Source organism: Mustelus asterias, chromosome 29 (assembly GCF_964213995.1).
Source record: "Mustelus asterias chromosome 29, sMusAst1.hap1.1, whole genome shotgun sequence".
Taxonomy (NCBI): domain Eukaryota; kingdom Metazoa; phylum Chordata; class Chondrichthyes; order Carcharhiniformes; family Triakidae; genus Mustelus; species Mustelus asterias.
Window position 1 is genome coordinate 5,274,006 of NC_135829.1, and position 27,780 is coordinate 5,301,785.

At 47.6% G+C, this 27,780-nt stretch overlaps 1 protein-coding gene across 1 annotated transcript; it reads right to left on the reverse strand.

Annotated features, from left to right (window-relative positions):
• Window positions 1–3: 3 nt before the first annotated feature.
• Window positions 4–25,910, reverse strand: synm (synemin, intermediate filament protein). Its single transcript, XM_078199956.1, has 4 exons — window positions 24,944–25,910; window positions 15,959–16,083; window positions 9,564–9,631; window positions 4–7,020 (listed from the first exon to the last, which is right to left on the reverse strand). Exons 1-4 carry the CDS (start codon window positions 25,736–25,738, stop codon window positions 4,343–4,345), a joined length of 3,666 nt encoding a protein of 1,221 aa, XP_078056082.1. The 5' UTR covers window positions 25,739–25,910; the 3' UTR covers window positions 4–4,342.
• Window positions 25,911–27,780: the final 1,870 nt, after the last annotated feature.

The following is a 27,780-nucleotide window of genomic DNA, read 5'->3' on the forward strand; positions in this document are numbered from 1 at the left end:
GGATTTGAAAAAAAATTGTGTTTTACTGCGGAATCAATACATTTTACAAAAAAGAATACAGAAAAAAAACTGCAAAGTTGTTAGCCAGAAAATAACTGTGGCCATAACATGCACATCAATCCTAAAATATCATCCTCAAGCTTAGCCATTCCTTAACCCGATGTTAATCATCTCCTCCATAACAAACAAGAGGATTTCATCCCCAATACTCTTCGCAATCTGCATTAGCTCTTAACTATCAGCATGGCTAGGTTTCTTACTTCCCCACACACCAATCTGTCCATAAACCTTACCATCAGCAAAAGTCGCATTATAACATAGCCAGCACAAACCAACTCTTTGGCTTGGCTTTATTCCAGAGAAAACAAAATCACAAATTTTCCATTCTGATGTTAGCACAGCTTAAGGATAAATGTGTCATTGCCAAAGCCACTAATGTTGTGTGGATCTTTCTTGGCCAGCTTGCTCAGTTCTTCCTCCATCCCTGCCCCTCATAAAGACTGTTTGTGGCCGGATTCTCCGGCCGCGCTCGTCCCGAAACTGGAAAATCCCGCCCGAGGTCAATGGACCTTTCCATGGTCCGTGCCCCCCCCCCCCCCCCCCCCCCCCGTTCCAATTCCCGTGGTGGGCAGAACGGGGCAATTTGCCCCTTGCACAGCGGTGTGTGGTTCCACAGTTCCAATCGCCATCACTGCATCCAAGGTTCTGCACACGTGAGCTTTGATAGTAGGCATGGGAAGGCTACACAGTGATGGGGTGCAGCTACACCAGGACCTGCGCACATTTATTTCTCGAGTCAGTAGGCTGTGAGTTCGAGTTCCACTTCTGTGACTTGAGCACAAAATTTAGACTGAGGCTTCCAGTGCAGTGCCGAGGGCGTGCTGCATTGTCAGGGGTGCCGAGACGTAAGCCGGAATTTTACCGGCACACCCGCCCCCCGATGCCGGGGGGGGGGGGGCAGGCGAGGCTCGGAGAACGGCATTCTCCGTTGGCCTCGGGTGGGATCGTGCAAACCTCGGGCAGACATGCCGGTAAAATTCCGCCCATAGTCTTCTGTGTCAGGTAATATAAAAGATCCCGTGGCGCTACCGGAAAGAGGGGCAGAGGAGCTCTCACTGGACACCTGGCCAATATTTATCCCTCAACCAATATCAATTAAAAAGCAGCTTGGTCGTTAGTGCATTGCTATTTGTAGGCACATTGGCTGCCACATTTCCTTCAACGGCTATACTTCAAAAACATTTCAGTGTCCTGAAGTCATAGGACGTGCTGGATAAATGCAAGTTTATTTCTTTACAGCTATAAGTCTGCCTCACGTCATTTTGTGATGCATCCGCCCACCACCCATTCCTTATTCTACATCATGCTTGACACATATACACTAACTTTCCCGTGACACATTACTGGTTAAACCTTATAACAAACTAGACCATTATTGAGTAGCTGTGATTCTTATTGATGTGCAAACTAATTTTGCTTATAATAATAGTTGTAGATTTGGCGCGATGTGCGTGAGTGGTGCTGATACAGTTCCAAGTTATATCTCCATGTCTGAGGGAGTTGAACAGGAAGCAGAAAACTAAAATTACCAGTGCTGTTCAGATGTTCCAAATGTGCTTGTTTGGGAGTTATCTGAGGGGGGGGAGGGAATTGTTGTAGGAGAGGTTGGATAAACTCGGTTTGTTCTCACTGGAACGACGGAGGTTGAGGGGGTGACCTGATAGAGGTTTACGAGATTATGAGTGGCATGGACAGAGTGGATCGTCTTTCCTAGGGTAGAAAAATCAAGTACTAGGGGACATAGGTGCATGGGGAAAAGTTTAGAGGAGATGTGCGAGGCGAGTTTTTTTACACAGAGGGTGGTGAATGTCTGGAACGCGCTGCCCGGGGAGGGGGTGGGGGCGGGTACGATAGCGGCATTTAAGGGGCAACTAGACGAATTCATGAATAGGATGGGAATGGAAGGATATGGACTCCGTAAGTGCATACGGTTTTAGTTTAGGCAGGCATCATGATTGGTGCAGGCTTGGAGGGCCGAAGGGCCTGTTCCTGTGCTGTACTGTTCTTTGTAACACATAAAGACCATTATAACTTCTAAACACTGTAAACTCATAGGAAATAAGGCACAAAACATGCAGGATCGCCCCAGATGGAAGACATATTTTATATTTGAATTATTAAAAGTTATTTTATATGGTAATCAGTTTATTTTCTCATTGATAGGAAGCAGAACTGGATTTGTATCCAGATCCAAATTAAAATTTGGATCTTGGGAATACAAAGCTTATTTCCCAAGCTGTGATCAGGCTTCTGATGGCGTTCATGCAGGATTTTCCAGCCGCGAGACCAGAAAATCCCGCCCGAGGTCGACGAACCTTTGCATGGTCCGTGTCCCGAACGCGGGCGGGACAGGAAAATTCCCATGGCGGGTGGGACAGGAAAAGTCCGCCCACTGTATTTGAAAGGGCCTGGGGACGTGGTGTGACAAGTCTGGCGAAGGAATTTGATAGGAATAGAGTTCTAAAAAAAATAGAGGGTAGGATTTTCCGGTTCTTTCTGCCAGTCAGATCTTCCAGTCCCGCCAAAGTATTCCCAAGCAGCGGGATGAGCGAGTCATGCAAAAATGGCGTAGATATTGGCGGGACTGGAAGATCCCAGTGGTGAGCCATCCTCACCGCCTGAAATACAACCATGGGGGGGAGGAGGAGGGACTGGAAAATCCCGCCCAGATGAAAAGGTAAAACTGGCTGAACATAAGTGTTTTACCAAAGATTATTCATGTTTAATTTCCTGAATGGGGGGGGGGCACGGCGGCACAGTGGTTAGCACTGCTGCCTCACAGCTCCAGGGACCCAGGTTCGATTCCCGGCTTGGGTCACTGTCTGTGCGGAGTTTGCACATTCTCCCCGTGTCTGCGTGGGTTTCCCCCGGGTGCTCCGGTTTCCTCCCAGAGTCCAAAAACGTGTGGGTTGATTGGCCATGCTAAATTGACCCTTAGTGTCCCGAGAAGCATAGGTTCGGGGATTAGCGGGGTAAATATGTGGAGTTACGGGGATAGGGCCTGGGTAGGATTGTGGTCGGTGCAGGCTCGATGGGCTGAATGGCCTCCTTCTGCACTGCAGGGATTCTATGATTTTGTTACTGTAATGGTGACTTCCTCATTACCACAAAAGCTAAAATACTGTAAATGTTGGAAATCTAACATTAAAAAAAAGAAATTGCTGGAGATACTCAGCAGGTTAGGAAGTATCTGTGGAGAGAAACAGAAGGTGGGATTCTCCATCCACCCATGGTGTGTTTCACAGTGGTAGATACGGCTCACCATTGGCCAGCGGTGAGATCTTCCAGTCCCGCCGCTGTCAATGGGGTTTCCCATTGTCTGCTCCCTTCACAGCTGGAGAACCTGTTGGCGGGACTGGAAGATCCCTGCTGACCGGAAAGTCCGGAAAATCCCGGCCAGAGTTAATGTTGTGCTAATCTAAAGGAGCCTTAAATTGTGTATAAATTAGACTGTCACTGCTGCCTCTAGTGATGCAGAGGGAAAATTTAATCTGTTTCCATGGCTAGTAATTCCTGGAACAAGTCGCTCGCCTGTCGCCAGAGGCTTATAGCTTGAGTGGTACAGTCAGAGGCTCACTGAGTGGAGTCTCTCCCGCTCTTACTGCCTGCCATTTGGCGTGTGTTGGAACTATATTGCAGGCTGATGCTCACCCAACCTGTTGGCTGCGTAATAGCCATCCAGTCCAGGGGTGGGACTCAAATCCGGAACCCACAGGCCAGGTCACAACTCACTGCGCCACACGAACTCCTGTTAAACTCTACAGCAACTTAACCGAGAGCTTGCTGTCTATAGGGAAATACTGCACAGGTGCAGCCTATACGCAACTATTTCACATCAAACCAGCGCTAAAATATTGTAAGACCTTTTAATTGCAACTACCTGTACACAGACGCTTCAGGTAAATCACTTTCAATGGCCCCTGTGCCACCCCTCTGAACAGCAATAATCCCTTCTTGAGCCTCTTCTGAAAAGTTAGTCAACAGAAATTATTTTATATCACACCGGCAAGATTATTTTTAAATAATTATTTTTCACTTGTTAGTGATTTCTGTGACATTATGAGGCCTTGGATAGGCTGAAGAGTCACAAGTTTATTTCTTTCAAAGCACTACACACATTGTGCGCCGGATAGACAACTGTTAAGCAGTATATTACCAAAGCATAAAAGCATCTGCTTTCACTGTGGCTGCATAGTCTAGACTCAGTGCCGGTTATTCTCCGAGTGTGCCTATATTGACTAAGTTCTGGTTCAAAGACTCAATCCTTTCTCTCGAAAGCTCTTCACTGTTCATCGGCAGACCCAGGGAAGTCGTCCGACTGACCCTCCTCGAAGGTCGTCAGCACAACTTTCTGTTCGCTGTGGACCACTTGTGCGACACCGCCAGACGCAACAATCCTGGGCTTTGTCAGGACACGAGTAGAGTACTGCATTAGTTCCGGATCAGAAGCTTGTAGATTCTTCCCTTCACCTGCATCAGTAATCCCCAACTCACTGGCGCCTCTGCTCCCAGATCCCCAATCTTCATACCAATATACATCACTCTCCGCCCTCCTTCCACCTGTTCCTTCAGCAAATTCCTGCTGCTGAGTTATGAATGTCATATCTCCCTCGCTGTCACCTCCAGTGGTACGTATTGACATCACTCTGTTTATATCCACGTGAAAGGCTTCCGATGAATCAACTGGGTCCGAGATTCTGTGAAAGAACTCTTCCTCATCCGTCTTACCTGTTGTCGACTGGAACCAAGTACTTTGATCAGAAGGGTAAGCTTCCATTTCGCTTGACTCATGGAAAGACGGGCCACCTGCGAGATCTTGAGAAGTTGTACATTCAGTGTATCCTTGTACTCTTGCACTGGGTTCTGACAATGTCACCAGTTGCTCACTAATACCCCTGACTTTCACATTGATTCCACCTCCGTCCTGTAAAGTATCAACGGTTTGGTGGCCTATCCCGCTCAGTAATTCCTGTATTTTCTCTTGAGTGTTGAGAAATTTTAGTCCTGAACCTATTTCATCTTCGTATTCTTCACCTCCTATGTACTCGTCCATTGTATAAAAGTCTTCTGGGTCAAGGCTTTGTGAGACATTCACCTCCGCCTCTATCACGACGACGCCACTCTGAGAAGATTGTTGGACGTTTTTAATATTAACTGAGACACCACCGTCTGTGTCCTCTTGGGTATCTCCAGTGAGTACTGAAAGCTCACCTCTCAGACTCTCTGGGACAACTCCTTTCAGCTGCTGTAGGGCTCCTTTCAGTTTAAGTTCGGGATCCTCAGCCCCCTCATTCAGCAGTTCCACGATGGACGTTTGAACACCTTGAGGAACTTCAATTGATTCTTCGATTATGCATGGTGCAGAGAGTTCTTTGGACAAGGAATCTAACAGAGTGACTTTGGTCTGGCTGACGTTTTCCGTACCTTCACTGTCTCGAAGGCCACGTAACCTCGTTTCTGTTTCATTTGCTCTAAACAACTCTGCTTTATTCCTGACCATTTCGTCTGCTTTTTCATTTGAAGGTGAAAGGTCAGGTGAACTCTCTGCGAGTTTCTGCAAAAGTGGTTCCGCGTTTGAGAGCATCGTTTTTCTAAAATCCGCAGCTGTCATTGTGATGTTTAAGACCTCTTCCTCTCTGACATCCTTTCCTTCGTAATCAGTCTCCTCGGTTCCTACTGGAATTGTGTCTTCGGGCACGGAGAAATCATCCGTTTCACCAAATCCCTCGCCCATCTCAACACTTACTGATACCTTCCCTGGAGCTTGTCTTCCTTGCATGCCTAGGCTAAGCAGTCCTTCTAAGGGATTCTCTGCCTTGGACCCTGTTAAATGTTCCAAAGCCCTTTTCAGTTGAAGCTCTGGGCCTTTTGTGTCCATATTCAACATCTCTTCCAGAGTGGACTGATCCTCCATGTCAACAGTCTCTTCTCTTCTTGACTGAATGATAATTTCTCTTTTGGTTGTGCCTTCATCCAGCATTTCCTTCTCTGTGATTTGGTAAGTGATTGCAGGTTCTGGCAAAATCTTGGTTTCTTCCAAATCAGTGGCTCTTGTGACTGTTTTAATAATGTCTTCAATTCCAATATTATTTGTCAAGATCTCTTCCTCTTTAGAGGCAACAGCTCCTTGATTATAATTTGGCTCCTCTGTCTTTGTCCACATCTCTTCCATTGTAGGTTCCTCATTGTTTTTCCCTGTGATGTTGTCGGAATGGAAATGTTGCGTTAATTCAGCACTTGACTCCTGATCTGTGGTATAGATATATCTGTCAGGACTGATGGGTGGCCACACATTATTGACATCAACTTTGACCTCCAAATCATTTGGAGCATGTTTGACTGTTGTCACACCTTTTGATGGAACCGTCTCATATTCTTCCTCATCGGTTGGCTCGGTGGACCCCCTGTTAAAATCGTAATCTTGCACCTCACTAAAAGACTGTGACGATTCATCTGGACTCTGAGATTTAACTTTCTTCTCTTCATTATACGAAACATGCCTTTTCTCATCATCGTCTGACTCCTTAACTACTACTGTGGATGTACGTGTGGTCCCCTCTGCAACGAGCTCTGCCCCAGCTAATGGTACTTTACTCTTGCTGTCAATCCTTTCTGGAAACACTTGCTGTTGAACAACAGTTCCCTTCATTGTGCTGCTTAGGGCAGAAGGTGTTGGCATGAACCTGGCACCATCTCTGTGGGCATTTATTGGCCTTGCTGAAGAAGACAATGTGTGCTTGGTATAAAGCAGATCCTCATCTGACAAAAAGCCATTAGCAGTCTTTCCTGCGGGTATTCTGGGTGGAGCAGGTTCTGGTCTTCCTCCCTTTTTGGTGATTATTGTATCTCTCTTGAAGCTCGAAGGAATACGTATGTTGGTTGGCTTCCATTTTCTTCCCTCTAGTGTGTCAAAGGCTGGTCGTACCACAGCACTGTACGAATGTGATCTTGTATCAAAGCCTGTTGAGAAACATACGTAATTTAATACAAGGGTCAGTTTCTACATTCAACCATGTACAGAAAGTATTAATGAATTCAGTGCCGAAACAGAAACAGGAATCAGACATTTAGGCCGGAATTTTACCGGCATGCCAGCCCCGATTCCGAGGGCGGGTAAGGCTCGGAGAATGGCATTCTCCATTGGCCTCGGGTGGGATCGTACGAACCTCGGGCAGGACGTGTTGGTAAAATTCCACCCTTAGTCTCTCGAGCTTGTTCCTCAATGAGATCATGGCTGATCTGCAACCTAAGGAAATTTGGTATGTCCGCTACGACTCTCACCAACTTTTACAGATGCACTGTAGAAAGCATTCTTTCTGGATGTATCACAGCTTGGTATGGGCTCCTGCTCTGCCCAAGACCGCAAGGAACTACAAAAGGTCGTGAATGTAACCCAATCCATCACGCAAACCAATCTCCCATCCATTGACTCTATCTACACTTCCCGCTGCCTCGGAAAAGCAGCCGGCACAATCAAGGATCCCATGCACCCCAGACATTCTCTCTTCCACCTTCTTCCGTCGGGAAAAAAGATACAAAAGTCTGAGGTCACGTACCAACCGACTCAAGAACAGCTTCTTCCCTGCTGCTGTCAGACTTTTGAATGGACCTACCTTATATTAAGTTGATCTTTCTCTATGCCCTAGCGATCACTGTAACACTATATTCTGCACTCTCTCCTTTCCGTATGCTTTTTCACTGTATCCCAATACATGTAAATAGTGAATAATTTCTGGCCAAGAACTGATCCCTGCGGTACTCCACTAGTTACATCTTTCTCTGAAAAGGACCCATTCATTCCAACTCTGTGTTTTCTACGTGACAGCCCATTTTCAATCCATGAAGGAAATCTGCCATCCTTACCCTGTCTGGCCGACATGTGACTCCAGATCCAGCAATGTGATTGACTCGTCACTGCCCTCTGAAATGGCCAAGCAAGTCACTCGGTTCAAGGGCAATCAGGGATGGGCAATACATACTGGCCTTGCTAGTGATGCCCACATCCCATGAAAGAATAAAGGAAAAAAAAAATTCCTCCAAGGCTAATGTACTCTTCCTCAGGTGTGGCGCCCAGAACTTCTCACAGTAACTCCAGGTGTTGGCTAGTCAGAGCTTAACCAGATTCAGATCTGGCTCTAACCACTGAGAGAAATCTGTAAAGTCTTCAGCACGGACTACAGGAGGAAAAGAATTGACCAACGCCACACCAAGCTATACAGATCAGAAAATCTCGGGTTTAATTCCAAGTATGCATTGAGAAGATAACCTGAGCTGGCTGATCCCAGCCAATTGGGCCACTAAAAATATCAACAGGAAACGGGGAGAATGCGTCAGCTTGGGTGAATAAATATTGATAAAATGGACAATTTTTAAACAGCTCCTTTTCTTAGAAAGGCGCTGATTCATGTTGGGGTACAGTCATCCTCCAACACTATCTCCCTGGTCATTGTGAGGTCAGACAATGAGCAGCAGCATCACAACTGAGCCTGAGTCTGGCCCCATCCAGTAACCGTTCTCCAATAGTACAAAAAACAAAGAACAGGACAGGAACAGGCGTCCGGCCCTCCAAGCCTACGCCGATCACGTCCTATCTCGACCAACCGCTTATGCCCCTCTATTCCCCGGTTTTTCATGTGTCTATCCAGATAAGTCCTAAATGTCACTAACGCGCCTGCCTCAACCACCTCACTTGGCAGTGCATTCCAGGCCCCCACCACCCTCTGTGTAAAAAACCTCCCCCCGCACATCTCCACTGAACCTTTCCCCCCTTATCTTGAACTTGTGCCCCCTTGTAATTGTCATTTCTGCCCTGGGAAAAAGCTTCCAACTGTTCACCCTATCTACACCCCTCATAATTTTATAAGCTTCTATCTGGTCGCCCCCTCAGCCTCCATCTTTCCAGGGAGGACAATCCCAGTTTATTCAATCTCTCCTCATAGCTAATACCCTCCATACCAGGCAACATCCTGGTAAACCTTTTCTGCACTCCCTCCAAAGCCTCCATGTCCTTCGGGTGGTGTTGGCGACCCAGAATTGGACACAGTATTCCAAATGTGGCCTAACCAACGTTTTATACAACTGTAACATAATTTGCCAACTTTTATACTGAGCAACGTTTCTCCAGTAAAAACAGAAAATGCAGGAATAGCTCAACACATTGGTCCTGTGATCACCCCTGGGCAGAGAGGGCTGGCCTTCATCAGCACCTTTCTCCAAACTCGCCCAGTCGCTGTTGGGGCCAATCCAAGGTTCCCCCAACCCAGTGTAGACTGTAGTGCAAACCAGTGACCTGTTCACCAGCCCGGCATTAACTGACTCAGCCAATGGCTGTTCCAGTCGACCGTCCCAGAAAATGGTACTTGCAGGCAGGGAGGTGAGATGCAAATCTATCGATACGAGTAGTCTGAAGAATACTTCTCAGAAATTCGCACTTGCGGCTTCGCTAAAAAGTAGAGATGCTGAAAAATCCAACTCAATAAATCCATTTTAGAAAAGAGCTTTACCTTGTTTGGGTTGTCGTAGGTGTAACTCTATCCCCTGATATTTGGGGTGTTCTCCCTCTAATAAGGCCCTGTAAAGACAAAGAATCTTATAGTGAAGGTAATTCATACTACTTACATTTATTCCAGACAGGGTAATCTGAGGTACCTAAGCATGACGTGATTATTGGACAAGGTCGAGGACACATGCACCTCAAATAAGACACACCTAGGCGTTTAATGAACTGCCCAGTACACAATGGAGTACAACGATTCAGGTTTCGCTTTGAGTCGGTGCTGCATTAGCTCATCTCAGCCTGAATGGCAGAGGGGCTAAAACAGTTATTTGATTTGATTTGTTATTGTCACATGTATTGGGATACAGTGAAAAGTATTGTGTCTTGCGCGCTATACAGACAAAGCATACCGTTCATAGAGAAGGAAAGGAGAGAATGCGGCATGGTGGCACAATGGTTAGCACTGCTGCTTCACAGCTCCAGGGAGTTGGGTTCCATTCCCAGCTTGGGTGACTCTCTGCGTTGAGTTTGCATGTTCTCCCCGTGTCTGCACAGATTTCTTCCGGGTGCTCCGGTTTCCTCCCACAGTCCAAAGATGTGCAGGGTAGGTACATTGGTTGTGCTAAATTGCCCCTTAGGGCCCAAGAATGTGCAGGTCGGAGGGATTAGTGGGATAAATATGTGGAGTTGCGGGGATGGGACCTGGGTGGGATTGTTGTCGGTGCGGACTCGATGGACCGAGTGGCCTCCTTCTGCACTGTTTCTTCAGCCCAGGCAACATACTGGTAAATCTTCTCTGCACCCTTTCCAGTGTGATCACATCCCTCCTATAATGTGGATTCCAGAACTGCATTGCCCCGGTACTCACTGACTTCAAGAAACTACAAAAGGTTGTGAATGTGGCCCAATCCATCACGCAAACCAGCCTCCCATCCATTGATTCTGTCTACACTTCCCGCTGCCTCGGGGAAAAGCAGCCAGCATGATCAAGAACCCCACGCACCCCGGACATTCTCTCTTCCACCTTCTTCCATCAGGAAAAAGATACAAAAGTCTGAGGTCATGCACCAGCCGACTCGAGAACAGCTTCTTCCCTGCTGCTGTCAGACTTTTGAATGGACTTATCTTGCATTAAGTTGATCTTTCTCTACACCCGAGCTATGACTGTAACACTACATTCTGCATCCTCTCATTTCCTTCTCAATGAACAGTATGCTTTGTCTGTATAGCGCGCAAGAAACAATACTTTTCATTGTATACTAATACATGTGACAATAATAAAATCAAATCAAATCAAATTAACACAGCAATTAAGTTACTGTAAAAATCCCCTAGTCGCCACACTCCGGCACCTGTTCAGGTACACTGAGGGAGAATTTAGCATGGCCTATGCACCCTAACCAGCATGTCTTTTAGACTGTGGGAGGAAACCGGAACACCCGGAGAAAACCCACACAATGTGCAGACTCCGCACAGACAGTGACCCAAGCATGGAATCTGGGACCCTGGCGCTGTGAGGCAGTTGTGCTAACCACTGTGCCACCGTATTTTGATGTGGTACCATTCCCTCTTTCACTGTCACCCCCTAACCCCAAATACAGGAATATCTTCTTTGATTTGATTTATTATTGTCATATTTATTGGTACAAAGCGAAAAGTGTTGTTTCTTGCGCGCTATACAGACAAAGCATACCATTCATAAAGAAGGAAAGGAGAGGGTGCAGAATGTAGTGTTACAGTCATAGCTAGGGTGTGGAGAAAGATCAACTTAGTGCGAGGTCGGTCCGTTCAAAAGTCTGACAGCAGCAGGGAAGAAGCTGTTCTTGAGTCGGTTGGTACGTGACCTCAGACTTTTGTATCTTTTTCCCAATGGAAGAAGGAGGAAGAGATGGAACTTTACCGGCACGCCCACCCCAGAATCGGGACGGGCGAGGTTCACAGAAAGGAATTCTCTATCGGCCTCGGGCAGGTCTTACGAGCCCCGGGCGGGCGGGCGAGGTGGTAAAACTCTGGCGTACGTCAGGGGTGCGTGGGGTCCTGGATTACGCTGGCCTCTTTCCCGAGGCAGCGGGGGTCAGCCAGGGTCCTAACAGTTTGGGCTGGGTTGAGGCAGATCAGGTTGCTGGAACTTGTATTTGGAAGCTGAATGGTCTGGTTGGTGAGGAGTGGCTGAATTGATACTTCAAATGTCAAAAGGGGTTGAGAGAAAGGAAAGAAAGCAGCGAACACAAACTGCATTTTTTGAAACAATGCGAGAGTGTTTTTGTTGCCGGGAGTCGGGATGGAACAGTTTGCTAAGAGCTGGCATTGCTCAATGAAACAGTTGACCCACTTGCTGGGGAGAAGTATGAAATCACCAGAAACTAATTCCAAGAAAAACACTTGATGCAGCATTTTGCAGGATAATGTAGCAGTGGGAACAACAACATTTTGACATTGTCATTTATATTGGATTCATTCTGTGCCCATTTTCCCTTTAGTTTTATCTCCTGGTTCTGGAAGCAATACATTGAATTTCACAGCACAGCAGTGTGTCATTCGGCCCATCTAGTTGATGCCGGTATCAATGCTCTACTGACTATATTAACAGAGTACGTTTTTTTTAATAGAACCCCTACAGTGCAGAAAGAGGCCATTCGGCCCATCGAGTCTGCACCGACAACAATCCCACCCAGGCCCTATCCCCATATATTTACCTGCTAATCCCTCTAACCCTCATATTTACCCGCTAATCCCTCTAATCTACGCATCCCGGGACACTAAGGGGCAATTTAGCTTGGCCAATCAACCTAACCTGCACATCTTTGGACTTACACTCCATAGAATCGTAGAATCCCTACAATGCAGAAGGAGGCCATTTGGCCCATCGAGTCTGCACCGACCACAATCCCACCACAGCGACTGAGGAATCCAAATTCAATTCATTCATAACGCTGGAATTAAATACCAATCTCATCCTCAATGATCTGGGATCGACCAGATAGTTGCACAATCCCATCTTTAAGGGAAGGAAGCTGTCCTTCCCCAGCCTGTCACCACCACCATCGCACGGGTGATAAACATGTCAGTGAGGCCCTCATCTCAAGAACAAATTTTTAAAATTGTCAAGGAGTACGGATCATAGAATCCCTGCAATGCAGAAGGAGGCCATTCGGCCCATCGAGTCTGCACCAACAGCAATCCCACCCAGACCCTATCCCCATAACCCCAGGTATTTACCCTGCTAATCCCCTTGACACGAAGGGGCAATTCAGCATGGCCAATCAACCTAACCCGCACACCTTTGGAGTGTGGGAGGAAACCGGAGCACCCGGAGGAAACCCACGCAGGCATGGGGAGAACGTACAAACTCCAGTCACCCAAGGCTGGAATCGAACCCGGGTCCCTGGTGCTGTGAGGCAGCAGTGCTAACCCACTGTGCCACTGTGCTGCCGATTCATGCTAGTTCATGCACTTCCAGGTCAGGACCAGGTTAGGCAAGATATAAAGCTCACTTTCTCTATTTCCCTTAGCAACGTGACAAAATAAAGCACCTCTTCCTGTACTCACGATATATTCCATTCCATACACGATTCTCTGTCACATCTCAAAGCGAGATTGATCATTCAATGCTAAGCTACGAGCTGTTCTGTTTTAAAGATTCAACCTCAGTATGATTGAAACTCTTGGGGCTAAAGAGATCAAGTGATATTGGGGGGAAGGGGGGGATCAGGATATTGAATTTGATGATCAGCCATGATCAAAATGAATGGTGTAGCAGGCTCGAAGGGCCGAATGGCCTCCTCCTGCTTCTAGTTTCTATGTTTCTCAACCACATTTCGATTCTGACTCCTGCAACCAGCAGTTCCGTTCCTGTTAGTCTGGACTGAATTTCAACCCAGGTCCCAGGAGGGAAAGGCCGGATTTGGAAGCCTCCCAGAGCAAACAATCTGTTAACGTGACAATTGGTGACATTTCTATTCTAGTATTTCCATGAGCTAACTAATATTTAAGATAATATATATGCTCCAGTTTTCATTCTCACTCCAATTTTTTGAAATTGTTCTGTCTTAAGTTTAATTTGATCTCTGATGGTCAGGTGTCGGGTGTCCCCGTATGGGTTGGCTTTGTGGGACCTTGTAGATGCTCACCATGGCACATCAGAGACCAAGAATAAATCCAGGTAGCCATTCAATTCCAATTATGTTGCTGAAACTGACTGATCTTTGTGTCTGCTTTAAGTTTTATTCACCAAATAAGGCAATGTTATACTTGACGATTCTTGTTGATAATTGTGTTTTAATGTTACAGATTGCAAAGAGGTGATGGCAGTCTTTTAGATTACTTTTAACATTTATGTAGTGACTCAGGAAGCCCAACTGGAAATGCAAAGTAAAGCCACTACTGTGGTGTATTGTAATAACTCCACGGAGGCGAAAGTCCTGTCACCGAGTTACTTTATTTACACCATGCATCTGTACACAGCCAGCTCTCCAGTTGCTCCCTGCTGAATGCAGGCTGGGAGTCTGACACACCTGCTTTAAATAGGGAGCGTGAGGCTCCCAGATTTAACCATCAATTAGAACTCATCAGGTAGTTCATACTCTAGCAAGCCAACCTCATTAGCCTGGCTGAAGTCATCACATGTACACACACTAGTCCCTGCCTGGGACTACAGTTCAGCAGGCCCAGTCCGGGGCCTGCCTTATAAAAGTCTCAGGTAATGAGTTCCTGGGCAGGCCACTGCCTGTTACCAGGGGGAATTCATACTCAACGAGCCCCACTGGGAGATCAATCAGGGATGGGGGTTATCACAGTTTCCCTCCAATCCATCAATCTCCTTTATTTCTGTAATGGGTGGAGTGATTCTGAGCTAGTCTGACAAGTATCTGACTTAACTCTCCATAAGTCCCAAATAAATCCAAAGTTTGAACAATTGTCTCCTAATAGGAAACTCTTCCAGCATCGCCCTCCCACTCTGCATGGGAATAACAGAAAATGTTGATATTTTGATAAGTAATATTTATTATGCCTCTGGTATCTCACTTTTTTGTTTCCATTGGGATCTTGCTTGTCCTTATTCCATTGATGCAGCAATTACTATTCCTCTGAACTGTTCTCGACTTGAAATGTTCTTCCTCATTCAAGTAACGTTGTTTATTTATTAGCCACAAGTAGGCTTACATTAACACTGCAGTTTGTAAGTTCATAAGATATAGAAGCAGAATTAGGCCACTTGGCCCATCAAGTCCGCTCCGTCATTCGATCATGGCTGATATGCTCCTCATCCCCATTTTCCTGCCTTCTCCCCATAACCCTTCAACCCATTCCCAATTAAAAATCTAACTCCTCCTTAAATTTACTCACTGTCCCAGCATCCACCACACTTTAGGGCAGCGAATTCCACAGATTCACAACCCTTTGGGAGAAGTAGTTTCTCCTCAGCTCTGTTTTAAATTTGCTGCCCCTTATCCTTAGACTATGACCTCTTGTCCTAGAATGTCCCACAAGAGGAAGCATCCGCTCCACGTCTACTTTATCCATATCTTTTATCATCTTGAATATGAATACGTGGTATGAGGAATGGTTGAGGACTCTGGGTTTGTACTTGTTGGAGTTTAGAAGGATGAGTGGGGATCTTATTGAAACTTACAGGATACTGCGAGGTCTGGATAGAGTGGACGTGGAGAGGATGTTTCCACTAGTAGGAAAAACTAGAACCAGGGGGCACAACCTCAGGCTAAAGGGACGATCCTTTAAAACAGAGATGAGGAGGAATTTCTTCAGCCAGAGAGTGGTGAATCTGTGGAACTCTTTGCCGCAGAAGGCTGTGGAGGCCAGGTCATTGAGTGTCTTTAATTCAGAGATAGATAGGTTCTTGATTAATAAGGGGATATGGGAAAAGGCAGGAGAATGGGGATGAGAAAAATATCAGCCATGATTGAATGATGGAGCAGACTCGATGGGATGAGTGGCCTAATTCTGCTCCTATGTCTAATGGTCTTATGAATACCTCAATTTGACCTCCCCTCATTTTTCTAAATTCCAGAGAGTATCGGCAATGAAGTTACTGTGAAAATCCCCTAGTCACCACACTCTGGTGCTTGTTCAGGTTCACTGAGGGAGAATTTAACACGGCTAATGCACCCTAACCAGCACGTCTTTCAGACTGTGGGAGGAAACCGGAGCACCCGGAGGAAACCCACGCAGACACGGAGAGAACGTGCAGACTCCGCACAGACAGTGACCCAAGCCGGGAATCGAACCCGGGTCCCTGGCGCTGTGAGGCAGCAGTGCTAACCCACTGTGCCGCCTCTAATAGAGGGATGAAGCTGTAGTCCAGGTTTGACGTTATTACATTCATTCCTGTTAACCAGGATTCAATCCTCCTGTCAGACAAACAGTGTAAGATCTAAACATTACCTGTAGGTGGAAAGTTCAAGGCTGAGTCCCATCTTCACCTTCATCAGCTGTTGCTGCTCTTCGAGATTGAGCGAAATGGTGGAAACAAGGTGTTGCTTTTCCTCCTCCAGCGAATCAATCGCCCTCTGTGCACCACAAGCAAGACACCGTTAGTCTAACGGACCCGCAACTACTCCAGTTCTTCATTCATTCTTTAACCTAATACCAAGGGCTTGTATTGTAGGTCTCGCAGGAGGTGGGAGGGTGCTAGCCCATTTCACCAGCTCCATCGTCCATCCAGGACATTTTCCTGGGGGGAGGAGCTGGGTGGAGTGTGGGGCCGGGGAGGTAGTGCTATCTGCCTGAAAACAGCAGGTAGCCAAATCGGCTCATTAAGGGCTGCTTACGATGTAGCCACGCTCTGGCCCAGATGGTTCAAGCCGATTTTGCTGATGTCGTGGGTTCAATTCCCCCTTACTGGCCACTGAGTCTTCCCGGTCTCTTGGCTCATCCATACGCAATACCCCATAGAATAGAATCCCTACAGCGCAGAAGGAGGCCATTCGGCCCATCAAGTCTACACCAACCACAATCCCACCCAGGCCCTGTCCCCGTAACCCCACGTATTTATCCTAGCTAGTCCCCCCGACGCTAGAAGGCAATTTAGCACCCAACCCCACACATCTTTGGAGGAAACCGGAGCACCTGGAGGAAACCCACGCAGACACGGGGAGAATGTGCAAACTCCACACAGACAGTATGGAATTGAACCCAGGTCCCTGGCGCTGAGAGGCAGCAGTGCTAACCACTGTGCCACCGTGCCGCCCCAATGTGAAAGAGGATGGTTGGGATTTTCCAGTCAGTCTCCAGGTTTCCAAAGGCCAACTTAATGCCCAGAGGTGCCCCCACCCCCAACCCCCCCCCCCCCAACCCCCCCCACCCCCCCCCACCACACTCCCCACCCCAGTGCCAGACCTGGGGGTCAGCAGGCCAGGTAGGCCTTGCCACCTGCCTTGCTCGTTCTGCAAGAATAATCTTAATTGGCTTTCACAAAACATATTTATCGAGTGATTTCATTAGAATCCTAGAGTGCAGAATGAGGGCATTCGGCCCATTGAGTCTGCACCGACCACCATCCCATCCCAGGCCCCATCCCCACAACTCCACACATTTACCCTAGCTAATCCCTCTAACCTACACCTCCCGGGACACTAAGGGGAAATTTAGCATGGCCAATCAACCTAACCCACACATCATTGGAGCGTGGGAGGAAACCGGAGCACCCGGAGGAAACCCACGCAGACACGGGGAGAACGTGCCAACTCCACACAGACAGTGACCCAAGCCAGGAATCAAACCCGGGTCCCTGGCGCTGTGAGGCAGCAGTGCTAACCACTGTGCCACCGTGTCATTCTCAATCAAAGGTTCTGACAGAGCAATGAGACTATGCCACATATTTCTTCCCAAGTAGAATAAGGATCTCACTGTCAAATGAGGCTATTATCTGTCTGAATTTGTATCCAGCTGTTGAAGAGATTAAAACATAGTGTTCAAACACTGTGCATCTCAGAGTCAGTCTGGGAGATGTTATTCAGGCAAACAGGTTTGGATTCGGGTGTCTGTATGTCTTTTCCCCAGCTTAAAGCTGCTGTCTTTTTGCGCCAATTTAACTTTCACCAGCCACAACCCCTCAACTTAATAACTACAGTGCTTTGTGCAACACTGAGTGAGATGGATCAGATCAGTCCCAGGTCCAATCCCCGGTCTCTGTGAGCTATTTCAGCTATGGGCGGCATGGCGGCACACTGGTTAGCGCTGCTGCCTCACAGCGCCAGGGACCCGGGTTCGATTCCCGGATTGGGTCACTGTCTGTGTGGAGTCTGCACATTCTCCCCGTGTCTGCGTGAATTTCCTCCGGGTGCTCCGGTTTCCTCCCACACTCCAAAGATTTGCGGGTTAGGCTGATTGGCCATGCTAAATTGTCCCTTAGTGTCAGGGGGATTAGCAGGGTAAATACATGGCGTTACGGGATAGGATTTGGATGGGAGTGTTGTCAGTGCAGGCTCGATGGGCCAAATGGCCTCCTTCTGCACTGATTTGATTTATTATTGTCACATGTATTGGGATACAGTGAAAAGTATTGTTTCTTGCACACTATATAGACAAAGCATACCATTCATAGAGAAGGAAGGGAGACCCTGCAGAATGTAGTGTTACAGTCATAGCTAGGGTGTAGAGAAAGATCAACTTAATGCGAGGTAGGTCCATTCAAAAAAAGAAGCTGTTTTTATGAATTCTATGATTCTAGAATTTTATAAGTTTCTATGAGAGCTCCAGTTATTGAGCAGAATTATTGTTGTTACGTGGGGGAAACAGAGCAGTTATTCTCAACATAACAAAGTTTCCCAAACAACTAGGTTCAGAATGGACAGGAATGGACAGGTGGCACAGCGGCACAGTGGTTAGCACTGCTGCCTCACAGCGCCAAGGACCCGGGGTTAATTCCTGGCTTGGGTCACTGTCTGTGTGGAGTCTGCATGTTCTCCCCGTGTCTGCGTGGGTTTCCTCCGGGTGCTCCGGTTTCCTCCCACAGTCCAAAGATGCGCAGGTTAGGTGGATTGGCCACGCTAAATTGACCCTTAGTGTCAGAGGGATTAGCAGGCTAAATATGTGGGATTACGAGAATAGGGCTTGGGTGGGATTGTGGTCGGTGAAGACTGGATGGGCCGAATGGCCTCCTTCTGCACTGTAGGGATTCTATGAATCAAACCCTGCCCGCGCCTGCTTTCTTTTAACATCCATTCAATTCCACATGGAGATTGCATAGCAACAGCACTTCTCAGCATCTGAATACTGAGGTCAGGGAATAGTTAGAGAAGTCCTTAATGATGGAACGTGCGAGACGTTGTTTGTTTAAAACTTTCATTGTTTTGGGTGCCCAGTAGGTTCTGAACTGCTGGACTCTTGCCGAGAAAACTCAACTCCGATGCCAGCCTGACTGATACTTGCAGCTCGAAGCATACTCCGCAGCCAAGGCTGTCTCTGTGGAGCAGAAACTGAACGAGAACACATTTTCCATTTTCTCATCTCCATCCTGAAAGTGCTGACCCTCGTTTGGGTACAGCACTCTTCCAGCCTGCCCACGTCAACAGTCCTCGTGGACGGTGAGTGTTGGCAGGTGTGGGGTGGCTGAGGTGTGGGGGGAGAGCAAAAGAGGAGAAGGGATTCACAGCCAAACCAATTCTGCCCTTTCCTGACACCCGTGCCTTCTGTAGCTGCCTCCTGTTCATAGAGATCAGGGCGAGGAACCCTGGCTGATTCATGTCACTCTCCGCTATTCCACAGAGAGTGATCGAAGGCCAGGATTGACCCCGGGTCCCTGGCGCTGTGAGGCAGCAGTGCTAACCACTGTGCCACCGTGCTGCCTGTGCGTTCCTGTCCATTCTGAACCTGAGTGTTTGGGAAAATTTGTTATGTTGAGAATGACTGCTCTGTTTCCCCCCATGTAACAACAATTACTGCTCATAACTGGAGGTCTCATAGAAACTTATAAAATTCTAACAGGGTTAGACAGGCTAGATTCAGAAAGAATGTTCCCGGTGGTGGGGGAGTCCAGAACTAGGGGGTCATCGTTTGAGGATGAGGGGTAAACCTTTTAGGACTGAGGTGAGGAGAAATTTCTTCACCCAGAGGGTGGCGAATGTGTGGAATTCACTCCCACGGAAAGTAGCTGAGGCCAAAGCATTGTCTGATTTCAGGAAGAAATTAGATATAGCTCTTGGGGCTAAAGGGATCGAGGGATATGGGGGTAAGGGGGGGATCAGGATATTGAATTTGATGATCAGCCAGGATCAAAATGAACGGCAGAGCAGGCTCGAAGGGCCGAATGGCCTCCTTCTGCTTCTAGTTACTGTGTGCTGTTACAGCGGGAGGGTTAAAACTGTACAAATGCAAGTACTTTCAATTTCAAAAGCTTTCTAAGAGAGGTTCTGTTCTCGAAATACACCAGTGAGATGTCACACTCGGAATGTATTTTGTGTCTGTGGAATCTGCTTCAGTATTTACAGAACAAATTCCTTCACTTTGCAGAGCGGTGTTAATGGTTATGAAGGGTTTTGATTAAATACCAGTGGCCGGTAACCAGAGGGCACAGGTTTAAGATCGTTGGCAAAAGAACCAGAAAGGAGTTGAGGAGAATTATTTTTCCACAGCGAGTTGTTATGACCCGGGATGCACTGTCTGCAAAGGTGTTGGACGTAAACCATAAAACCACAGGAGCAGAATTGGGCTAATCGGCCCATCGAGTCTGTACCCCCATACAATCATGGCTGATAAGTTTCTCAACCCCATTCTCCCACCTTTTCCCCGTAACCTTTGATCCCCTCACCAACCAAGAACCTATCAATCTCTGTCTTAAATACACTCAATGACCCGGCCTCCTCTGTGGCAATGAATTCCACAGATTCACCACCCTGTGGCTGAAGAAATTCCTCCTCATCTCGGTTCTAAAGAGTCGTCCCTTTACTCTGAGGCTGTGCCCTGGGATCCCAGTCTCTCCTACTAACAGAAACATCTACTCCACGTCCACTCTATCCAGACCTTTCAGTGTTCTGCAAGTCTCAATGAGTAGATTTGATAGTAACTACCAAAAAGGAATTGGACCAATACATGAAAAGGAAATATTTCAGGGCAATGGGGAAAGAGCGGGGGGAGTGGGACTATTCTTGCTCGACCAAAGAAGCATAGAGTCCCTACAGTGCAGAAGGGGGCCATTCGGCCCATTGAGTCTGCACTGACTCTCCAACAGAGCATCTTACCCAGGATTTATCCCCGTAACCCCACGTATTTACCCCGCTAATCCCCCTAACCTACACATCTTGAGACACTAAGGGGCAATTTAGCATTGTGAATCCCCCTAACCTGCAAATCTTTGGACTGTGGGAGGAAACTGGAGCACCCGGAGGAAACCCACGCAGACACAGGGAGAACGCGCAGACAGTCACCCGAGGCTGGAATTGAACTGGGTCCCTGGCGCTGTGAGTCAGCAGTGCTAACCACTGTGCCGCAAAGAGCTAGCATGATGGACTAAGAGGCCTCCCTCTTTGCTGTGTGATTCCTTGCTCTCTGGTGCTCTGTGGTGAAAGAGGAGAGGAAGTTCTGTGCTGAGTTAGGTCACCTTGTGTTACAATCATTCATGGCACCCTTTACGAGTTATGGAAAGGGTAAAATAAACAGCCACTGTTTCTTCAACAGATCACTATCCATAGAATCCTACAATGCAGAAGGAGGCCATTTGGCCCATCAAATCTGTGCTGACCAATCATGGTTCTAGGTCCACAACCACAATCCCACCCAGGCCCTATCCCCGTAACCCCATGCATTTACCCTAGCCAGTCCCCCTGATTCTAAGGGTCAATTTAGCACGGCCAATGCACCTAACCCTCACACCTTTGGACTGTGGGAGGAAACCGGAGCACCCGGAGGAAACCCACGCAGACACAGGGAGAACGTGCAAACCCCATACAGACAGTGACCCAAGTGCTGACCACTGTGCTACTGTCCCACCCTAATCCAATCGTTCCCACATTAGTGAATTCAGGATGAGGCTAAGATCTTACTCATGGGCCCCCACAGTTGGGAAGTCTGCCGACAATCATTGTTCTAGGTCCACGCATGAAAAATGACTTGGGCTTGATACTGAGAATTCTGACTGAAATTCTCCTCTCTGTGGCCCAAGGTTGCATCAATCTCTGGCACTGGCCTGATTAATTAACTTAACACAGCCCAAGGATTCAGCTTTAGGAACATTTACCCAAGGGTTGCTCAACTCTGCCTTAGAAAAATGAGTCATAACAGTTGCTAAAATGAAGCAGCTTTTGAAGATCTGAAGATCCCTCAACTCTGATATATGTGATCGAGATCGAGTGCCTTGGGGATTATTAACTCTTGAACTGAAATACTCATAGTTTGGATGCAGAAGCGAAGAATCCTAAATCTCTATCAATGTTCGATGGATTGTGCGACAGTAAAATGTATTTGATCACATATTCATCTTTCCTAATGAACTCTTCTCTGATAAAGGGTATGAGTTTTCAAAAGAAACTGCCACTGCTTTCTCCCCATTTCTCTGGGACATGGGTGTCGTTGGCTGGACCAGCATTTATTGCCCATCCCTAGTTGCCCTTGGAGGGCAGTTGAGAGTAAACCACATTGCCGTGGCTCTGGAGTCACATGTAGGCCAGACCAGGTAAGGACGGCAGATTTCCTTCCCTAAAGGGCATTAGTGAACCAGATGGGTTTTTCGACAGTAAAATATACAGTAAATGGCAGAACCCTTAAGAATATTGATAGGCAGAGGGATCTGGGTGTACAGGTACACAGGTCACTGAAAGTGGCAATGCAGGTGGAGAAGGTAGTCAAGAAGGCATACGGCATGCTTGCCTTCATCAAACGGGGCATTGAGTTTAAAAATTGGCAAGTCATGTTGCAGCTTTATGGAACCTTAGTTAGGCCGCACTTGGAATATAGTGTTCAATTCTGGTCGCCACACTACCAGAAGGATGTGGAGACTTTGGAGAGGGTACAGAAAAAAATTACCAGGATGTTGCCTGGTATGGAGGGCATTAGCTATGAGGAGAGGTTGGAGAAACTTGATTTGTTCTCACTGGAACGACGGAGGTTGAGGGGAGACCTGATAGAAGTCTACAAGATTATGAGAGGCATGGACAGACTGGATAGTCAGAAGCTTTTTCCCAGGGTGGAAGAGTCAATTACTAGGGGGCACAGGTTTAAGGTGCGAGGGGCAAGGTTTAAAGGAGATGTACGAGGCAAGTTTTTTACACAGAGGGTGGTGGGTGCCTGGAACTCGCTGCCGGGGGAGGTAGTGGAAGCGGATACGATAGTGACTTTTACAAATACATGAATAGAATGGGAATAGAGGGATATGGTCCCCGGAAGGGTAGGGGGTTTCAGTTCAGTCGGGCAGCATGGTCGGTGCAGGCTTGGAGGGCCGAAGGGCCTGTTCCTGTGCTGTAATTTTCTTTGTTCTTTGTTCTTTGACAATCAGCAATGGTTTCGTGGTCATCAGTAGAATCGCAAAATCATAGAATCCCTACAGTGCAGAAGGAGGCCATTCAGCCCATCGAGTCTGAACCGACCACAATTCCACCCAGACCCTATCCCCGTAACCTCACATATTTACCCTGCTAATCCCCATACACTAGGGTCAATTTAGCATGGCCAATCAACCTAACCCACACACCTTTGGACTGTGGGAGGAAACCGGGGCACCCGGAGTCAACCCGCACAGACATAGGGAAAATGTGCAGACTCCACACAGACAGTCACCTGAGGCCAGAATCGAACCCGGGTCCCTGGCGCTGTGAGGCAGCAGTGCTAACCACTGTGCCACTGTGCCGCCGTAGATTCTTATTTCCAGATATTTTTTACTGAATTCAAATTCCATCATCTGCCGTGGTCGGATTCGAACCCAGGTCCCCCAGAACATTAGCTGAGTTTCTGGATTAATAGTCCAGCCATAAGAGTCTAAGTGCGAGACCCTTCCAGCATCGCACCTAGGGGCGTTTTTTCTCTTGTGTGAGACTTCAAGCTATTTGAGTTTGGTTAGCTTCTCAGCAGAGCCTGATCCAGTTCCTATCTAACATGTGAACACCCCCATTTCCCAGCAGAAGCAACAATCCTGATTGCTTTTCCGCTCCCTCGTTGAGTCAATCCCAGAACCCCAGCTGTTACCCCAACTGACATCAGCTAAATCAATACAGCTAATGCCAGATTCCATGGCAATACTTTGAAGTAGAGGGTGGGAGCTTTGCCGGAACCCCAGCCAATTTGCTGACCCAAAATCACACAAAACAGAAGCGGGGTCATAGAAATCATAGAATCCCTACAGTGCAGAGAGAGGCCATGGAGTCTACACCGACCACAATCCCACCCAGACCCTATCGCCACAACCCCACACATTTACCCTGCTAATCCCCCTGACACTAAGGGTGGGATTTTCCCCTTCCCGCCCGCCATGGGAATCGTAGCGGGTGGGATACGGACCACGCAAAGAGCTCGGGCAGGATTATACAGTCTTGGGGCGAACTTGGATGGAAAATCCCGCCCACAGGGTCAATTGAGCAAGACCAATCAAGCTAACCTGCACACCTTTGGACTATGGGAGGAAACCGGAGCACCGAGAGGAAAACCCACGCCGGCACGGGGAGAAGGTGCTGACTCCACACAGTCACCTGAGGCCAGAATCGAACCCGGGTCCCTGGCGCTGTGAGGCAGCAGTGCCTCCATGCCACCGTGCCGCCCAACAATGGCGCACAACATGGGTCATTGGACTCGGAACATTAACTCTGTTTCCTCTCCCTATGGATGATGCCAAGCCTTCTGAATTAGTCCAGCTACCTCTGCTTTTGTTCCAGTTTCCAGCATCCGTAATATTTTGATATTTCACTAGAAACAGATTATCTGGCCACTATCATACTCCCGTCCTTACTGTGCGTAAATTGACTACACACTTTCCAAGAGTGAGTGCACTTCAAAAAAAAATTGATTGCGCGTCAAGTGCTTTAGGACATCCATATTGTAAACTTAAAGTTTATTTATTAGTGACACAAATAGGCTTACATTAACACTGCAATGAAGTTACTGTGAAAATCCCTGAGTCGCCACACTCCGGCGACAGTGTTCGGGTACACTGAGGGAGAATTTAGCACGGTCAATGCACCTAACCAGCACGTCTTTCAGACTGTGGGAGGAAACCGGAGCACCCGGAGGAAACTCACGCAGACACGGGGAGAACGTGCAGATTCCACACAGACAGTGACCCAAGCCGGGAATCGAACCCGGGTCCCTGGCGCTGTGAGGCAACAGTGCTAACCACTGTGCCACCGTGCTGCCCTCAGTAACCAGTATAGAGAGAGATTACGGCTCCGCCCAAATCCATTCCCTTGCGAGTTCAGTGTAATGCGCAGAGTTTCCAAATGTACTCACCTGGTATTCCTCCAAATCCATTTCATGTTTCTGTTGAAATGTTAAAAAATCTTCTTCCAGTTGGTTCTGGAGGTTAAACTGATCTCCAAGTTCCTTCTTCAGTGCCTCTATCTCCCCGATCAAAAGGATTCTCTCCTCGTTCAATTCTTCGCCTCTCTCTTTGTCCTGTTGGACGGCAGTTTCAAGTTCCTCAATCTTCCTCTTGTAGATGACAAAGCTCTCCTCCCACATTGCTGAAACGGCGAGGGCGTGCTGTTCGTAATCCTCTCCCGTCGGTGGGGCTGCGTGGTACCCCTGAGTAACAAGGACTTGGGGGGCTCGCCTCAGCTGTTCCCCCATTTCTCTTTTTGCCCGCTCATGCTGATCTTCCAAGGTTTGACATTCTGCCCGCAGCTGGAAGATGTACTCCTCGAGAGAGGCGTTGGTGCTTTCAGTCTCTTGGAGGGCCGCCTCATGTTCGGCCAGCTGTTGGCTCACACTTCTAAAAACCGTTTGTTCACTGGCATGATGCTCCTGTAGCTCTTGGATCTCTTGCCACAGGTTGCGCCGTTGCAGTTCGGCTCTGGATTTCTCGAACATCAGCTCCTCCAGCTCCCATCTCATTTTATTCATCTCATCCACATAAATGTTCCTTTCGTCTGTCCTCCTCTCACTCCTGAGGTGCTGAATCTCGGTGATGAGGAGTTGGTTTTCCTGCTCCAGCAGTCGGACCTTGGATAAGTAAGACTCCAGGCGATGGTTGAGGTCTTGGAGTTGGGATTTCTCCTGGAGAATCGTGGATTTGAAGGGAAACATTATTCCGGATTGTATTTCTACTCCTGCTCCTCAAGCCGGCTCTCCCCACTCAAACTGAATACACTGTTCAAATGTGTGTGTTGCTTAAGCCCCTTGTTTTGTGATTCTCCTGCAGTAAGGAGAGAGACTGCTTCTGTGCACGTCTCTCTTTCTCTCTTCAAGTACTGACAGGTGGTACCAGCTATATAGGGGGAGGTACAAACTTTCTCTGAGTCATTGGGAACTCTTTTTAACTCAATCAGAACTTCAACAACAGTCTCAGCCGACCCCTGGTGGCCAGAAATCATTTTATGAACACATCGGTTGGAACGTGAGCATGTTTCTGCAACCACCAGACTGAAACCCTCGACATTCAATAGTTCTTGGCATGAACTGTGCAAAGCTTAAGCCTCAAAATAAAATAGATGCTTAAAGTTTAGGAGCACTGTGGACGGCACTGCTGCCTCACAGCGCCAGGAACCCGAGTTCGATTCCAAACTGTGTGGAGTCTGCACGTTCTCCCCGTGTCTGCATGGGTTTCCTCCGGGTGCTCCGGTTTCCTCCCACCATCCGAAAAACGTGCTGGTTAGACGGATTGGCCATGCTAAATTGCCTCTTACTTTCCAAAGATGTGTAGGTTAGGAGGATTGGCCATGCTAAATTACCTCTTAGTGTCCAAAGATGTGTAGGTTAGGAGGATTGGCCATGCTAAATTGCCTCTTAGTGTCCACAGATGTGTAGGTTAGGTGGATCAGCCATGCTAAATTGCCCCTTAGTGTCCAAAGATGTGCAGGTTAGGTGGATTGGCCATGCTAAATTGCCCCTTAGTGTCCAAAGATGTGCAGGTTAGGTGGATTGGCCATGCTAAATTGCCCCTTAGTGTCCAAAGATGTGCAGGTTAGGTGGATTGGCCATGCTAAATTGCCCCTTAGTGTCCAAAGATGTGCAGGTTAGGTGGATTGGCCATGCTAAATTGCCCCCTTAGTGTCCAAAGATGTGCAGGTTAGGTGGATTGGCCATGCTAAATTGCCCCTTAGTGTCCAAAGATGTGCAGGTTAGGTGGATTGGCCATGCTAAATTGCCCCTTAGTGTCCAAAGATGTGCAGTTTAGGTGGATTGGCCATGCTAAATTGCCCCTTAGTGTCCAAAGATGTGCAGGTTAGGTGGATTGGCCATGCTAAATTGCCCCTTAGTGTCCAAAGATGTGTAGGTTAGGTGGATTGGCCATGCTAAATTGCCCCTTAGTATCCAAAGATGTATAGATTTAAGTTTAAGTTTATTTATTAGTGCCACAAGTAAGGCTTACATTAACACTGCAATGAAGTTACTGTGAAAATCCCCTAGTCGCCACACTCCGGCGCCTGTTTGGGTACACTGAGGAAGAATTTAGCATGGCCAATGCTCCTAACCAGCACGTCTTGTCGGGCAATACAGCAGGATATAGATAGGCTGGAAAATTGGGCGGGGAGGTGGCAGATGGAGTTTAATCCGGATAAATGCGAAGTGATGCATTTTGGAAGAAATAATGTAGGGAGGAGTTATACAATAAATGGCAGAGTCATCAGGAGTATAGAAACACAGAGGGACCTAGTCCACAAATCCTTGAAGGTGGCAACACAGGTGGAGAAGGTGGTGAAGAAGGCATATGGTATGCTTGCCTTTATAGGACGGGGTATAGAGTATAAAAGCTGGAGTCTGATGATGCAGCTGTATAGAACGCTGGTTAGGCCACATTTGGAGTACTGCGTCCAGTTCTGGTCACCGCACTACCAGAAGGACATGGAGGCGTTAGAGAGAGTGCAGAGAAGGTTTACCAGGATGTTGCCTGGTATGGAGGGTCTTAGCTGTGAGGAGAGATTGGGTAGACTGGGGTTGTTCTCCTTGGAAAGACGGAGAATGAGGGGAGATCTAATAGAGGTGTACAAGATTATGAAGGGGATAGATAGGGTGAACGGTGGGAAGCTTTTTCCCAGATCAGAAGTGACGTTCACGAGGGGTCACGGGCTCAAGGTGAGAGGGGCGAAGTATAACTCAGATATTAGAGGGATGTTTTTTACACAGAG